Genomic DNA, 17,790 nt, shown 5'->3' on the forward strand with positions numbered 1-17,790 from the left:
GAATGCACAACACATAATTTGTAGTAATAGTAGGGCTATAACTGCACAGATTATTGTTGTTACACTATGTATTTGAAATTGTGTTTTTAGTGTGTATTATCAGTTTTAATTATAACTAGATTAGTGTTTTTGGACTTATCCCAAACAAACTTCTTCCAGCTGAGGCTACAATATTAGGTGGACTGTGTGCTCATCACTGAAAAGAAAACAGAGTGAGAATAATAGCTTTCTAACTAGTCACTAGCTCCAGACTCAGGACTGCTCAGTTAGTCAGTTCCGCCTTTATGATTGACAAATGTGCCTTGTGTTTGGGCATAATTGTAAAGCTGCAGAGTACATGACAACAGCATCAGTCTGCTTGCTGCAGAATGGCATATTCTGTCCATGACAACAAGGCCATACTTTTGTTTGGCTTTTTGGTGGAGAGGGCTGCACGCCACCACCACCCTGCTGACGCTGAAATGGACATTTTGTCTTTGTGTATTTAATGTGAGCAGTAAAACTGCAGGGCAGAGACAAGGGCAATTGTTCCATAGAACAGCAGCTACAATTGTCTGTATGTTGCCTATACATGTGTTCATGGTCAATCTGCCCCCAGATGAAAACTGTGTGGCTGAAACTATGTGTTCTGTCTGGATTTTGGAACATTTAGATTAGAACAGCAACACTTGAAAATGCAAGGAATGACAGTTATTCATGCTTGCGTTGGACATGTGGGTGAGTGGGATTAAGGATGTGCTCAGACAAATAACAAGCAAATATTGACATCAGGCAGATTGCCTTGTTTATTATTTAAACTTTAGCATGGCCCATTTTCTGCTCCAGCATGCACCCTCTGATGGGCTTTTGGCCTACATTTTCCTAAATTGCTAAAAGAGCTGGCTGACGTTTGTTGACATTTTGCGAAACATGACCACCAGCTTTAATGGTTTCATATGAAATGCACTAACTTAAACTGTGTGTTTCTTCTGTGTGTGTGTGTGCTTAGACGTTCATGTGTGTGCATGTACCCTTTTGCCTAAAATCATGCTGGTCTCATATTTGTTATTCAAAGTTAGGCTTTGTGCAGCATTACACCATTTGACTGTCAGTTTGCATCATATCATGTTAAGTATTCACGGAGTGTTTTTCGCTGTAGATGCTGCCCAGAGCTGCCACCTCATTGCCTGCTGTATAGCCTGATCCAACTACTGTATATTGCTTGTAATGAACACAATGTGTAGCCAAGTGACATTTCAAGCACTTCTTTGCTAATGCCCATGTAATGTCTGAGCTTGTCTGTTGGCCCACAGTGAGTTGCTTTTTTTTGTGGATAGCACAGCAGGCATCAGTAAATGCTTTTTAGATGGTTAGGCATGATTAGGCTTGGGTCTGAGTGTGATGGGCTGACTTGGGATGAAAATAGTCATGTACTGTAGCTCGACTAATTTGTGCAAGTTTGTCATCTCTGCACTCATCCTCAGCCCCCAGCCCCATCTTACATCTTCACAGAGGATTGCTCAAGGATATCAGTGACCCTCTTCATACAAAATTACAGTGACGAGAATTGCAAACTGAGCATTGGTATTATTTTTAAAACATAATGCAGAGTTAAAAGATAAAATAATTTATTCATGATCACCTCCTCTAGTATTTACAAAGGCAGTGGCCAAAGATGCCAGATTTAGCGAGGTTTATTTTGGCTGTGCACTGACTGAGCTTAGGGAAGCTCCTGTTCTTCAAGCTCGTGGTCACTCCTGAGATAGCATGTGTACAGTAGTTACAGTTGGGGGATGGGCTGAGTGGGGGATGCAGCACTGTACACCCTCAGCAGTAGAGCGGCTGAGCAAAGGGTGGGTCATACACTGGAAAGAGCACTGCAGTCACAGTATGAGAATAAATGTTAGCATTTTAGCAGCAGTTTTTTTGGTGATAAGTAAATCATGAAATGAGCAAGTACAGATTTTAAATTTGGCCGGTTGTAGGTATGAGAGACATAAAAGAAAGTCATGTTCAAATCCCTCATACAAGTATTTTGAAATGTACACACAGTCTTCCTGCTGCCCACCAGGGATGCTACCGGCTTTCTATTGTTGGATGAGGTAAAATATTGTGGCAAGCTGGAAAAACATTTTTGGTTTATTAGGTGAAAATGTTTACCTAATTTATAAATGTTACTTGTAAGTGGACAAGTACATCATGGATAATGGACACCATTACCTCTGTTGGCCAGGTTGTGGAAGAAAAACAACATAAATGTTGTCCGTACACATTGGTACATAGCTTGTTGTTTGAGATTTGTTTTAACACATAGCAGGACATGACATTTCCTTAGTTGAATCACTTTTGTTTTGCATTTATTTGGATTAAATCTTGAACTATGATGTCGTGTTTTGTTCCTGACAAAGCCTTCTGAATATTATTAAACTATGGAGATTTTGGGATTCCTTTCCTTATAGCAACTGCCAATGAGGCTGATGCAGCATACTGCAGTGTTGTGTCACTTATACAAGATTTCTCAGAAATTAGTTGAACAATTGCGACATACAAGCAAAGTCCACACAACAACCCTATAGCATTGCTAAATTAACTGGAGGAATCCTCTGTGTAAAAGTTAGGAACAGTACGGTTGAGGTTATCATCAAAAATAATCTTCCACTGCAGATGTACAGTGTGAAGAAAATACTTCTGAAACCATGAAGCAACATGAGCTAAGAGCGATTGTGGTGTTGAAAGTAGTTTTGGAAACACCAGCTCTGCCTGCTTTACCTCCTTCTCAATGTAGTATCCTGCTGTCACTTCAGGTATGGTATTAAATTCCCCAACAGCACAATGGGTGTAGACAGTATTCAGTCATATGTATGGAAATTTAGGTGACATGTGAAACTAGATTTTTTTTGGAGTATGTTTTGAATCACATATTTGTCGATTTCAGTTGTTTTACAGTATTGAATTTATCACATTGTAACGAACATGCACTGAGTTATGCAGGTTTCACTGGACTACATAGTTGACTAGAGGTTGCTTAGCGATTTTGTGTATCGGCTGAAAATTGACCTTTTGGCTACATTACTAACATACATAGTGCCAATGTTAGTAAAGAGGGGTCTTATCTCTTATTATGTTCAATTCACACTGATGTACAGCATAGGTTAAGGTCAGGATTTAGGGAGGTTAAGCTGATCGTAGATCTGTGGGATTTTGCTTTCTAAGTGCTGGTGGGAAGGTTGTCGCACACTTCTAATCGTCCCTCTCTTCCTCTCCGATTGGCAACAGATGTAGGTCAGGAAATGGCTTAAGGCCAATTCATGGTTTCTGCATCCGTGTGATATACATTTCGTCATCTGCCCAAGTCCACGAGAACCCATGTGGACCCCTGTGCGGATGTCTCCATGCAGCCCAAACTTTTTGCCCGTGTAGACCATCAATCCTTCAAGTGTGTCCACTGAGCATGTGCTAGAAAAGTAAAATGGAGGCTTATTTCGTACACTTAATGTATAGCATTCTCCATCGATGGTCCTATTCTTGTGAAGTGGGCGCACATGCTATTTTCTGTCTTTTGACTTAATGAGGTTGTTCAGACAAATGCTATTGTGTTTTGTTGTAGGCCCTCTGCATTTGGGGACCACGTCTGTGTATGCATACCCAAGTCATATCTATAGAAGCATACATGCGCTTGCTGTCTGTATCCGTCCTGTATTACGATCAAGGTTTAGGCAGATCGGGCAGAGTTGTTGCTCACTAAGCATACAAACACCCCATGAAAAGCCCTCCTAGAAAGTTTCATTGTTAAAAGTGCTCTATACAACATTCAGAGTCTGGGCTCCGATTGCCTGCACATGGCTGTCATCTCTGACCTCACAACCAAACATGGAGGTGGCTGAGCCAAAATGGCGGCAGCTAACAGTGCTAGCCAAGCTAATGATGCTACTAACAGTGCTATCAATGGCAGTAGTGCTGACAGAGCTAACAGTGTTTAATCTTAGGGAGTTGGAACTAGGTGGGCATTACGCTTCTGCGAAGACGCTGTCCCGAACCACGGTGGTGGACAATAACCAGTCATAACCGCCGTGTGAGTACAGTGCAGAGCAGGAGCATTTATCTAACCAGTGTGCGGATGGCGTGGCTATCAAAACAAAGACCAGAGACACTCGGATTACAACAAACACAGAGTTAGCGTGACTTCATTCTCTGCATAGGGCACAATTACTCCACTATATCTTCAAAAATGGTTGTTTTATGCTATATTAACAAACCATAAAGGTTCTAGATATGAGTATCCAGAACCTTTATGGTTTGTTGCTGATGCTTGAGTCATCTATCAAATCTCAATTTCAAACATAGCTGCTCACAGTTTCACAAAAGTTATTTCCTTGCTTTTTCCTCTTTATGTGATTGGTTTTGCTGTTGGTCATACTTAGTAGTTTTGAGGCTCCTCTTTGTTATTGACAAAATGATCACTTATACATGTATTGATGAGATGTTTATACATTGCAACCAAACTGCTGTTTTGTCAGAATTTAAGCTGTATTAGTAAGTCTAAAAATGTAACATTGCCAAGAGGAATTCCTTTACTGTCAACATGTTTCCTGCATGTAGAAGCTTGGTTGAAAGCTAATCTTTTGCAAAGATGTCCACACATATTGCAGGTTTCTTAAGTGCATATAAGCATAATCCCATAGTCTATCTGTAGCCAAGCCCTCTGCAGATGAATTACAGAATTCATTCAAAATTTGCTTCAGTACAGTTAAATGTCGTTGTTATGGTCCCTAGTTGTAGAAGAGTAATGAGTAAAATAAACAGCATTGTTGTATGAATGAAAAAAGAAAAGCTGCATTCATCTGTACATATTTTTTTATACGCTCATCATGAGATATTGTTTGGTTTGAAACATTTCCTTAAAATAAATAAAAAGTAGTTGCCTAATTACATTGCAATAATATAATACTAGTAAGCATGCTGTTTTTATTTCCTATTCTCAGTGGACCAATAGTGAAATCACAGTAGGTTTGATGTAAGGGTCTGCAATGTCAGCTTCTTATTATTTATTCCCTATTTCATGGTTAAAAGGGGAGATTTATTTTTAGAAATAATGTGTATTTTGTTGCTAAAAAGTTGCTGCTCTCATCTCCAGAACAAAGTTGATTTTATTTTCCATTTCAGCATACCTCTGTGAAAATTAAGCTGTGGCTCCACTCAGCCATAAATTATCTGGAGGCAAGCCACAGTACTGTATGTATTTGGAGTAAATAAAAAAAAAACAAAACAAGCTGACAACGGTTGGAAATAGAAAAATGGTCTTGAATCATCATTCTCCTTTTATAGAGCAAAATGACTGACATAAATGAGTAACAACCTCAGTAAAAAAAAAACCCTAACAATTCTGGATGAAAGACTTTATCTTCTAATAAGGTTGAATGACATGTTGTCAATGCAATTAGGCCTACAGACGTATGTTTCATATTTCTAACCTCATTAACCTGATATCGTTGTCCTGGCTGTCATTTTCATTAGGCTTCAATAAATTTTAATATAATTAGGTGTTATGCCCAGTGGCAAATAATACCGGGCTCCTTTATCTTTTTCTCATTATCACTTTTTACCTCTATACCCTGTGCTTATTATTGCATCTGGGGGCTGATCGCTGTACACCAAACCAGATGTGTAGTGGCAGCCAAATGGTGGCCTAATTCCCTGTTCTGTAAATTAATTGGTGAATGTTTCCTCTAACAGGAAATACACCTTAAAAGCTTGACGTTGTAAGTTCTACAACCAAAAGTGCCTAACTGATGGCAACTGTAGTCAAGTGTAGGGCACCCTTTACATGTTGGTGTTTTTATATCGTTTATTGTGCATAACTGTGGCCATTATCCACTGTTTTTATAACTCATTTATTTTGTAAAGCTTCCATGACAGCTATAGACACTATCAATATTTTATCTCTTGCACATGTAGGGAGCCTGCTCTTCTAAATTTAAGTTGCAGGATTTGTTTTATAAAGGTTTGTGCAGAGAGGCTCTTTTCATCAGTCCCTACGACACACTGTGCTCTGCCAGTAGGAATGTGTTAATATTGCCTCAAAGTCATGGTTTACAGTATGACACATTTTAAAATGCCCTAAACCGAATTCCTGAAGAGTAGTTTGATGTCATGGCGCTGCTCTGTCAAACGAAAGTGGATGACCTACTTTTCTCCCCCTGCCTCTGAAATATTTCAGAAATAGGATTGGATAGCTTCAGCTGAAGTCCTGTGCACTAACCCAGAAACAGACTCACGCTGCAGCTATAGGCAAGGCTGTGTTTCACCACCTCGCCCCCCCTCCCCTCCCCTCTTTATGTTTGGCTGTTGAAAAGTGGGTGGGAATTTGTAAGGAAGCAGAGCGAGGGCATTTTAACAGATGACAGCTTTTATTGAATTCACTGTGAGTTTAGGACGAGAGTGGATGGGAAGGGCTGATAATTTTCTCACTTGTTATCTGTGAGGACATACTGTAAGTAGGCCTTTATTATTATGTGTTAGATGTCCAACACATTATGCTAATTTAACTTGTCATTTTCATTTAAAGATATGTCTAAATGCTGTTAATTTCAGTGCAGCAAATGCATATGTGTTTTACCTTGCTTTACAACAAACATGTTTTATGTTATTTTGTGTCAGAATGGTTTGATTCGTGACTTTTTGGCTTGGTAATGCCTTGCACATTTGGAATAACATTCTGTCTCATTTAAGATCCAGTTCAGTAGACAGATGTTACCTCTGACCTCTTTAGGGCTTGATTTAATGCATGCAGTGGTTTTGGATTGGTTACACTGACCCTGCGGCAGTAAGCAGACATTGCATATTGGGTTAATGCACTGTTAAGCGAAGTCCTGTGCAGTGTAACGTACTATATATTTCAAACAGCTGGGACTATAGGATACCACCATCTCATCAGTGATGCTTGTAAGATTTTTTTCTTAGCCTGTATATGTAAGTTAGGATGTTTTGCTAGTGTTTTGTAAGTTGTCGTATCAGTGATACTGAAACCATCACATAGCAGTCTTGTTTCTGGCTGTTTCTTTTTAATGTTACAGCATGCAGTCACTCCCAACTCTGTAGGTGCTTTCGTTGCTTGGCAACAGGGGGATGGAGTGCATGTATTTACTGTTGAAGTAAAAACCTGGGGTGAAAGCTTATAATGTGTGTTTTAACAGAGGCAGGGGATTGCTTACAGGGGTTGTCAAGATGAAATGGAAAGGCAAAGACGAGCCTGAGTGAATGGATAAAGCATCATCACATGAAGTGTCAGTGATGTACAGCAGCCCAGGCTCCAACTATTTTTTTTCCCTTGAGTTCAACAAATTAATTTGGGCCCTTGGGCATTTATCTTAAACAGTGATTCATTTTGAGTCTCTGCACTGCTGCTGTTGGTTTCAGCACGAAGCCTTAATTAGGACTAAATCTAAACAAGTGTTGCGTCAAATGTATATGCTCAGTTTGCAGCTGTATATTTATTGAATTTCTTTTCTTTCCTCAGGTTTTGAGAGCATTCTCGAAGGTCTGTTCGATCCAGAGCTGGTAGAAGACCTAAAATTATTTAAGGGTAAGAATGTCAGACCATTTTCATTATCATAATAGTGGCCATGATCATACAAGTGTATGAATGACATGACTGAGAATTTTGTGGTCCAGACATAATCTGTTATCTGCTCATTACGACAATGCTGCTGCATTGTACCATCTGGTACCCCTCTACATTCACTCAACAAGACAGCCCCTCTGGCTGCAGAAGAGAAGATGCCTTGTTTTTCCTACAAAGTTGGTGTTTTGGATGGCGTGGGGCCAGTGTAAAAGTCTACAGTGTCCTACAGACATTTTTACAATGCATGATGCAAGTGAGACAATAGTGGGCATTATTTAGGTTTTCATTACATGTACAGTGAGAGGACTGTCAAAGTCTAAGTAGACTTTCTGCAACAGCAGTTGGGCACGAAGCCTGCTGAATCAGTCTACTCTAGACTCACTCAGTCTCACTAAAACAAATGTAAACGCTTTCATTTCGGCCTACTCATTCATATGTTTATGTTATTGAGTCGTGTCATTGAGTTCATCTGAAGAATATTACATACTGAATATAGGACACTGTAGGTTTCAAACAGAACCATTTTTATGACTAATCCTACATGTGGCTAGATAGTACTGTTGTTGTGTTGGTGATGAAGGAAGAGAAGGAACCTCAACACAAAATGTATTATATGCTGGTCAGTCAAGCATCGGAGGAACTTTTATATATTTTTTTGATTTAGTTTTTTCTGAAATTAACCAGTAACTGTCAATTAGTTGTTGAACTCACTTGCTAAGTAGAAATACACAATCTTGACGGATGAGTTAGAAGAGGCAGTGGGGGCACTGATGTGAAAAATTCCTGCACCCAGCACGTAGTTTACAAATTCTGGGCGTTAGCCAATGCCATATTTTCACAGCATAGTTGCAAACCATGGCTCGGCCTCTACCCTGAAATTCTTTGGAACTGAAAAGACTTCCTCATCCCCCAGGGGAGGGGACTTAAATGAAGTGTTGCACAGAGGAAGATGCTGTATTTGTACACAGAATACTATTGAACCATATAAATTAAAGCAGGGAATTAATTTGTCTGTTTTTTAGTTAATGTTCTGTGTGATTGATCTTTGATGTTTCCTAAAAAGTTTGATAGTTTCTCTGACATTTTTATAATATATATTTTTATTTGCTTTGACAGTATGGCATTGGCTATATGTAAGAAATGACCGCAGTCTGATCATCCTGTGAGAAATGGACAGTTATTAAGCGTCTGCACCCCCACTGCCTCTTCTTACTCTGAAGACATGTTTTATGTTATATTATATATTATATTATATTATATTATTATATTTACATTTGGTGTTGCACCTTATGAAAGGCTCTTACTGTAACTGTGTGCCAACTCCTCCCTTGGTTGTCCTATCGGTTGAGGCACTGATTTGAGCCTTAAGTTCCTTCACCGAAAAATACACATTGCTCAGAAAAACGAAAACAAAACGAAAACAAAGATTTTATCTCACAGTGCCTGTCATCTGTTTTGTGTCTGTAGACTTGGAGCCAATAGCAGTGTCTGACTGGTCATTTGATGAAAATTGTCTATTCTGCTGTTTGAGACGAGACAAAGTAAAGGTAAGATTTTTTTCTATTTCTTTCTTTACATTGTGGTGGTGTGTCTCTCAGAATTTCATTTTGTTTTGGAGGAAAAACAAAAAGAAGTTGATGGATGGATGAAAGTTAGGAGTGTATTAAAAGTGGCTATACTCTTATACTGTCAGGAAACCCTGGCTATACCTCCAGGGTCTATCTCCTCATCTGTTGTTCAATATATAGTATATGTATCCTGTTAAAAGTTTGAAGACCACTGACTTACCAGTTTTGTCATTTGACAGGAACACTTAATTAGCTTAAGCAACGAGGGGCTTGAAGACACACCCAAACCTCTCCTGGTTAAAGATCAGACCACCATCAGCAGACTAGAGAAGCAAGCCGAGGAATTTCTCAATGCAGTCCTCTGCAGAAAAGGTAAGTCTTTATGTCTCAGTGATGCAGTGAGCTTAGTGCAATAGTATTTTTACATTGTTATGACACTAATGTGCTTAGTACAGAGAACCGGCCTGCAGACAGGATGGTGTATGCCATAGCTTAATACACTTTTATTTTAAATTATACATGTTAATGTTCTATGCATGAATTAAAAAAATGCTTCAACTACAGCTCTTAAGGCTTTTGGGAAATTACTTTAGCGTGTATGTTTTTTGGGGTTGTTAGGAAGGCTGCATACGAAACCTGCCGTTATTCTTAAAATATTCATACAATTCATTTTTTCCCCTGTCAGATGTGCCAAATTTCTCGGACCCACACATTCCAGTAGTGGCTCGAGAGATCCTCCAGAGAATGATCCGACAGTTTGCTGCCGAATATACCTCAAAAACCAGCTCCACTCAGGACAGTGGCTCTGACTTGCAGCCTCGCTCTGACCAAAGCCTGCCGACCCCGCCCTTGCTCTCAGGGGCTCGTCCTTCTACCAGCCCTGCTGCCACCCTGACTGGGCCTGCGCACAACCAGAACCCCGTCCTCAGCAAGCTCCTCATGGCTGACCAGGATGCTCCTCTTGACCTCACCATCAAGAGGCCCCCGGCTGTGCCCACCGAACAAGGTAGTGTGAACTTGAATACATCAGTAACAGGCCAGCTTGTTCGTGACTGAGCTAGTGCACTGGTGACGGGCCAGTCTGATCTTAACATTGAATCTAAATGGAGTTTTTTCCTGTCTTTTTGTAACAGATGGAGTTCTTGACTTATCTATCAAAAAGAATCGTAATAGCAGCAGCCTGCCTGTCCGCAGTCCCTGCCTTTCTCCAGTTACATCAACGCTCAAAGGGTAAGCTATATTTCTTTTCTTTTTAGTTTTCAGTCTGTAAGCAGTAATGTTTTTGAGGTTATGTTACACTGTATTTTAGGATGACTCACAATATGAATTTGTAACGAACGGTTACATGTAGTGGCATCAATGCATTGGCGTTGGCTTGGGCCTGAAATTTGAATTCTGAAATTGGAGATCACTCAGCCAGTTGGTGGCTTGATGAAAATGAACAGCAACAAACTGGGCTGTGCTAACAGAAGGGATTTAAGCCACAAAGAAACATTCTAGTACCTCCTTGTGGATGCAGTGTGTATCATGCTGCCATTAAAAATATATGACCTTTCAGACTTAAAATTATTGCAGCTGCCCGGTCCTCATTTTTTGTCTGACCTGTCACTGGTATAGCCAGCCAGGGACTGAAGGGCAACATCTTGTTAGTTTGTGAACTACTGTGGCTTAAAAGGACTCTGTTAGCTCAGCCTTGTTTTTGGTTTCTGTTCATTATTGTCTGGCAAGGCACCGGCTGGCTTGATAATGATGATTTACTACAGGACTTGCAGCCTTGATGATATAATTTTCTTGCATTTTGCCATACATTTTGTCCAAAAAAAGAGATCAGTAACAGATTCCAGGATAAATAAAGCCAGGAGAAACTGCTCCTTGAGGACTAAAACCCTGCACAAATGTAGTAGACAGTAGATATATGCTGTCATTTAAACAGTCCTCAGAGACTTAAATGATTCCCAGTGATAAGGTAATGCTCTAGTAGAGGTGTTTAAATTAATCCACACTTGCACACCATGTTACTTGTCCAAGAAAAGATTGCATGCAGTTGTTTTAATCTCAAAAACGTAAGCATTGCTTGTATGCCTATTACCATGCTGGTAACACGAGTAGTTTTCAAACATTTGAGACGATATCTTTATTTTTATTTGATTTATGTCACTGTTTAGTTTTGTTCTGTTTTGTTTTGTTCTGTTTTTCTTGAGAGCAAAGCCTCTTGATACTGTTATACCCATCTGGACTTGAATGTGTCTATGTTTAAACTTTTATTTGGATTAATTAAGCACCAGTGGCTTTGCATGCTCCTCTTCTGCTGCTTTGAGAGCTGATAGGATCTAAAAGTGATGCTCATTCCTAGCAGAATATAGCTGCCTCTGATTTTTGATAAGACGGATAACATGCACACTGTTCTCAGTTCGATGAAAATAGCTATAATATATATTAAAGCTACATACACTAAAGGCCTATCGAGTAATACTTTTAGAAAACCTGAGTTAAGCTATGTCGGTGTTTGAAATGGTTAGGATTGTTGTGTAATTTGACCCCTAAATAATGTCCATACAATGACAGCTCTGGAGATTAATTCAATTTTGCATTTAAAAGGAAAATAATAATAATAATTTCGATCTAACTACCAGATAAGTTTTTCTTCCTAATGAATAGTGCAGTTGTTTTCCTCTAATGTGATCACACTTCTGTCAGTCAGTTAGGTTTTGACTCTGACACACACAACCCTCTGCTGGCTTACTCTTTTATTTCTGCGCTTGTTCAGTGGTAACGTCACACACAAAATGTCAAGAGCTTTATTTGCATTAGCCATTTTGTATGACATAGTGTGCCCTGCTTAACAGCTACGTGCAAAGCTGCCTTACTGCAATGACAAAAAATGCCTCCCTCTGGCTATGCTTTTTTGAGCCGAGACCTTTTTTGTACTCCAAGAAATGCCCTTATGTTTGCTTTTATTTTTATTGTTGCTTTGCCCTTTCTTTTCCTTTTGTTTCTTATTTTTTTTGTTGATGCAAATTTTGTAAACAATCATCACAGCAAGCAAATAAAAAATTGTCAAACTTGAGCCTTTTTTGTTCTTAAAAGTCACACACACAACCACGCAGTCAGTTATTTTAAAAGATAGTGATGTTACCAAAGCAAGGTCATATAATAAAGGAGTGGCCAACATCCTCCCCTCCCCAACCCATCCTCCTTTAGAAAAGAGAAAAAAGGCACTGTGCAAGCTCTGCTTACACCCAATTTCCTTCCATCCAATCAGGCGATCCTTGAGAGCGGACGGGCAGGTCGGGCTGTTTATGAGGAGCCTACAGGATGGGAGGAGGAGGGAGAATATCGGCCACTCCACCCGCTATAAGCCTTCCTCATCTCTTGCATACTCGCTGCACATCAAAGAGGAGCCCGATCTGGAGAGCGACCCAGAGTCACCTCTCAGCCACAGCTCCAGACCTACTGACCTTTTCAAAAATGGATCTGCTTCCTGGAATTCTAAAAGTCATTTTGGGGCCCTCCTCAAACTCAAAACCAACAGTGAGGCTAGTGAGCACCTTAAAGACATACCCAGGTTGTTGGAAGCTGCTGGACTTTGGACAAAGTCACTTGCCTATGAGAAAGGAAACCTCCAGGAGGCCTGCAGGGACCACAGCCTCTCCCTTTCTCATTCATCATCTTTTGACCTCAAGATTCCCCAGGTGCGAGTTTTGGCAACAGGAACCGACTCGTCTTGGGATTCTTTGTCCCCACTGTATTCAGGATCAGCTTGTGAGAACGGTCTGGGAAAGGCACTTCGGTCTATTTTACCCAGGCAGATCCAGAAAAAGAGCAGTGGAGGTATTAGTAGCTCAGGTTCAGAGAAAGAATACTGGCCTTACGACACTGACCGCAAAACCGTGGGGGGAAGCTACCCTCTGGATTCAGAGTCAGACCTAGGTAACAAGCAGCCAAGGAAGAAGCGCGGGCGATATCGGCAGTACAACACTGACCTGCTTGAAGAGGCTATCGAAGTGGTCATGGGTGGGAAAATGAGTGTGTCTAAAGCCCAAACGATCTATGGCATTCCACACAGCACCCTGGAATACAAAGTTAAAGAGCGACTGGGGACCTTGAAACATCCCCCGAAAAAGAAGCTGAAGCTGATAAAGTTGGAGGAGCAGGGTGTTTCACGGTCCCCTGAGAGAAAGGACCTCAAACACTCTGTGCTCATTGTTTCTGAGAAGAGAGAGAGTGCATCTGACGAAAATGGAAATGATTTCCATGAGGGAAGCCTCTCGTCAAATGAGTGATATATCCGCAGAGTACTAATGATGATGTACTTTTTAACATGACAGATGTTGCATTTGCCAGACAGTGGTAGTAGCTGATTTGTTTTTCCATAGAACATTAATATCTGTGTGTAACATTTAAAATGAAATATTCTTAACTTACTTAATCTGCCCCCTCACTTTTGGTCAATAATACATAAATATGTTTGGCCATCGAAGCTAAACACTTAAGTGTCTCCCTGCCCTACATATTGTGCCTGAAAGGCATGCATGCTATTTATGAATTCTAACATGTTAATTTTTAATTAATTTCACTTTATTTATTTAGGTTATGTTTAGAAAATAATCATTTCTGGCTCTTAAAATGTATTCTCTACACACACAGCCAGATTGAATCATGTCTGAGGACATGGCGCCCCTCAGTGTCTTTTCTCAGTACTGTCCAGAGCACTAGGCTATATGTTCAAACTGAATATATGTATAGTTAATATGTATGCCCAGATGGATGACAGCGAAGGCTTGTGTCATTGTTTTGCAAATGCACATCTGTGACTGAAATGGACACTGGAGATGTAAGAAAATAAAACACTAATATATTCAGAGTATATATTAATTCCAAACACTATATCCAAAATATTTATTTATTATTCTAGTTTGTTGGAATAGCATGATGTGTCATCCAGATTCCACTCTCCTTTTTAAATCCGAATTAAGTTTATCTTCACGAGCATGACACATTTTTTCCACCTATATTTTTTTCTCTGTGTCTTGCTGTCCTACGTGAACGGTGTTATTATTTTCATTGCCTTCACTGCACTCAGGATCACTTCAGATTGGGATGCAGTACTTGTCAGTCAAAGATAATATCTCTATCAGATAACAGATCACTGTACACGCATAAATATACCTCAGCTAAAGATATGCTTAACTAAACCATTGCCTCATGTGAGTCACCTCTAGCGGGGAAGGATAACACGCTCAAATCCCCCTTTTGAGGTAACATTTCAGGATGTCTTACTGACAAGTATGTGTTCTACTCTCAGATGTCTTCACAACTTACCTTAAATAGTTATCAGTAGCATTTCAGTGCCAGTGTGAACCTTCGGGGCATTTCAGTTCTTTGTGATTCAGGGCTTGTCTGTCAGATTTCAGGTATTTTCTCTGGGAATGTCTTTCTCCAAGTCATGAGAAGGGCAGATTTTTTTTTCTTTTACCATCAAAATAATGCAAATATATAATTAGTATTTCGTACATATTTATGATGTATGAACATGTTATACAAATACTGTACATACACACACATCTTGCTTGCCCATGGCACATGATAAAGAATTGTCTCTTCAGGTCATTTAATAACACTCGCCTGGTTTGTGTGAATGGAACTGTGTTAACGTGCCCGACTTATTCACAGTCACAACAAACTCTTGGTATCAGACAATTCCTAACTCTCTGAAATACATTCAGGTACATCTTAAAATGTTAACTTCAGGAAAAGTAGAAAACAACATTAGTCCTGTGTTTGTGTGAGTCTAAATAAAATCTAGGAGCAGTTTTGTCATTTTTAGCAGCTCTTAGCTCAAAGTCATTAAAAAACAAAACTTTTATCAAGCAATATTAACAGCTCGAGCCTAATGTACCGGCTGACGGTGCTAGCTTACTTACATTTGCTGGCTAGCCGAGTTAGCTACTGTTACAATCATGCCTCAAACCACACCCACCTATTTCTGACGTTACCAACGCAAAAATTCAATGAAAATGTCTCATCACAGTGGAGAGGAAAAGTGATAATCTTAATTATCTCATACTGCAAAACACTTACTTAGATTTGATTAACCTTTTATTGTTTCTAATTACTAGTCATAAACAAGCCCAGAATTATTAACAGGTCATTACTGCTTCCACAACAATGCTTTATGGATTTATAGCAATTTTTTAATTTGGGGGGAAAACTGCATCTTGAAGCACCATGTAAGAGTGTGGGTTAACACTTTTCCTCTGCCATTTCCTTGAGATAATTCTGTTTTACCTGGCTATAATACACCTGAGGTTGATGCTATTTCCTTAAAATTAGTATTATAGATTTGGTTGGGTCATGGTGCTGTTACATACATAAAGGTTAGTATTAAAAATCTTAAAATAAGGCCTGTCCGGTGTTGCCATTATATGCCGTTTTCATTGAATTTTTGCCTGGTGGACTCGGCAGAGAGAACTCCCTGTTTTTGACTCTGTCTTGTCCGTTATCTTGCTCTATCAGGACACCTCATCGTGCATTATCACTAATACCTCAGGACATTCCAGAATATGGGATCATGGCCCATTATTCTTTTATCAGGTCGATACACAGCTCTAGCAAATCTCGGTTATTATTTGTTGCGAATTCTTCAGGATTTTTGATGTACACAATGTTGCTTAAAAGAAAGTCGATGTTTTGATGATCGGAGCTTCACTACAAGCATTTAACTCAGCTATTATATTTGCTGGCATATATGACATAAAATCGTCTGGATTGTAAACATTCTTAAATGAGAGTTGGTTCAACAATAACGTATAGTTCAGGGACTTGCACACTTGTATGTTAAAAGCACTGTAATAACAGAGTAACTTTATGTTAGATGGTAAACTTCCTAACTTTTTGGGTTCTCTTATTCTTAGTTGTATTTGTATACTATCTCCAATTCTTTGATTTCATTGATTTGTTGTTGTTTTATTGATTTGATGTTACAATTTGCATTTCCTCTCACTTACAGGTAAAAATCTTCATTATGTTTAACTAATCAAGCACTCTAAATTTCATGATTTTTATATGTATTCACATAATGTCTGAATAACTTTGCCTCGGTTGAAAAAGTAAAACAAAGCAGTTACTTTAAGTACAATTAAGTAAAATCTAGTCACTGATTCACTTTCATTAATTCAGTTATTCTTGCATTGACAATCATCCAGCATTAAAAGTCACTCTTAGCTCTCTCGTTCAGAGAAATGCATTTTAAATGCATTTTAATTAATATATTAAAGATAAAGGAGCGCTTTGGGTTTGACAGGTTAAACATTTTTTGTGCTTATTGTCTATTGTAGCAAATCTAATGGTCGACTACCTCATCTGGAAAACCCATATCACAGTCTACTGTTGTCATAGCTGTTTAATGTAGCAATTTCTCATGCACACAGCACAGTTTATTGTAAAATTCTTCGAGCAAAGGCAAATAGTTTACAAAAAAGAGCTGTCAGAAAGTTATAAAGGACAGTAGAAAATCTGTCAAGTTCAACTCTATGTAAATATTTCAGTGTATCCTTGTAGTTAATTGCAGCCTGATCTATTTAATGTTTTCTTTGTCTCAATACTTTTTTTCTTTTTTGGGGTGGGGATGTTGTTCAGACAGTTGCGACAAAAGCATTTTTGATGATCTCCTGCTGTGGAGAAACCTTAATGTTCCCAAAGTGGGGAAAGAGTTTATGTCCCCTTAAGTTCCTTCTCAAACTTATGATATGTTTGGAGTTATTTTGTTAATGCAGTATTTATTAATCAGTATTTATTAATTAATGGTTTTATCACCACTTAAGTAACCATGAATGTAGACTGCTTTAATCAAACAAAAATCTATTCACATAAGTGTTGATAGACATAGATAACGATTAAATGGTATATTTAACTGTCTTACATAATAGATGTATAGGGATAACATTTAAGATTGTCCCACTTTATTCTGACATAAGTTGGGTATCTTTTGCTCATTTAATATAATGTATGAGGATACAAGTCTAAATGACTTAAGAGTACCCCTGTCCATAAAGATATGTACAGATTGTGTATATTTGATTTAACATTAACAATGTATAAAGGAATGACACTGGGTATATTTTGCATGATTGGATTAAATTATATGTGTCAGTGGGAAGTTAGTTGTAAATGGTGAAGTTTATCGTTGAGGATGTTTTATTGAAAATACTTGAGTGTTGGTGTGTTTACCGTCAAGTCAGCAATGTATTGATAGGCTAGATTAACTGTGAACGTGAAATATCCTGTAACCAGTTCAAAATCTGGTTAGTAGTTCACTGAAGATGTTTGATAACATATAGTAGTTCATAGTTGCCAGATTATTTATATCCCTACTGTGCAGTATATGAACATTGTGGATAAGTTAACACATCCATGTTTGTGTGCTTGTGAAATATTGTGGAAATGAGTTTGGTTTGCTTCTGCTTATTAGATTGGTTATTTTATTCCTCTGGAAGAAAAAGGCATGTGCTTTGTGTCAGTTCCTTACTGCAACGCTAAGTGAAACAGAGAGTAAAACCCTCAGGGACAAAACACTTACCACTTGTTATTCAGGTACTCCACTTTACTCCTTATGCCTTGTAT

At 38.9% G+C, this 17,790-nt stretch overlaps 1 protein-coding gene across 3 annotated transcripts in view; it reads left to right on the forward strand.

Annotated features, from left to right (window-relative positions):
* LOC117247982 (ligand-dependent corepressor) overlaps positions 1-17,790 on the forward strand; it is a 30,056-nt gene that overhangs the window by 5,122 nt on the left and 7,144 nt on the right. For 2 of the 3 annotated variants that reach the window (XM_033612680.2, XM_078160977.1), the window contains exons 2-6: positions 7,496-7,561; positions 9,068-9,147; positions 9,408-9,540; positions 9,854-10,174; positions 10,302-10,398. In XM_033612680.2, the coding sequence (XP_033468571.2) occupies positions 7,496-7,561; positions 9,068-9,147; positions 9,408-9,540; positions 9,854-10,174; positions 10,302-10,398 (697 nt within the window). Of the gene's footprint in view, positions 1-7,495; positions 7,562-9,067; positions 9,148-9,407; positions 9,541-9,853; positions 10,175-10,301; positions 10,399-12,430; positions 13,647-17,790 lie in introns of those variants that run through there. The other variant, XM_033612681.2, reaches the window with a different exon arrangement.

This window comes from Epinephelus lanceolatus, chromosome 17, assembly GCF_041903045.1.
Source record: "Epinephelus lanceolatus isolate andai-2023 chromosome 17, ASM4190304v1, whole genome shotgun sequence".
Taxonomy (NCBI): Eukaryota; Metazoa; Chordata; class Actinopteri; order Perciformes; family Serranidae; genus Epinephelus; species Epinephelus lanceolatus.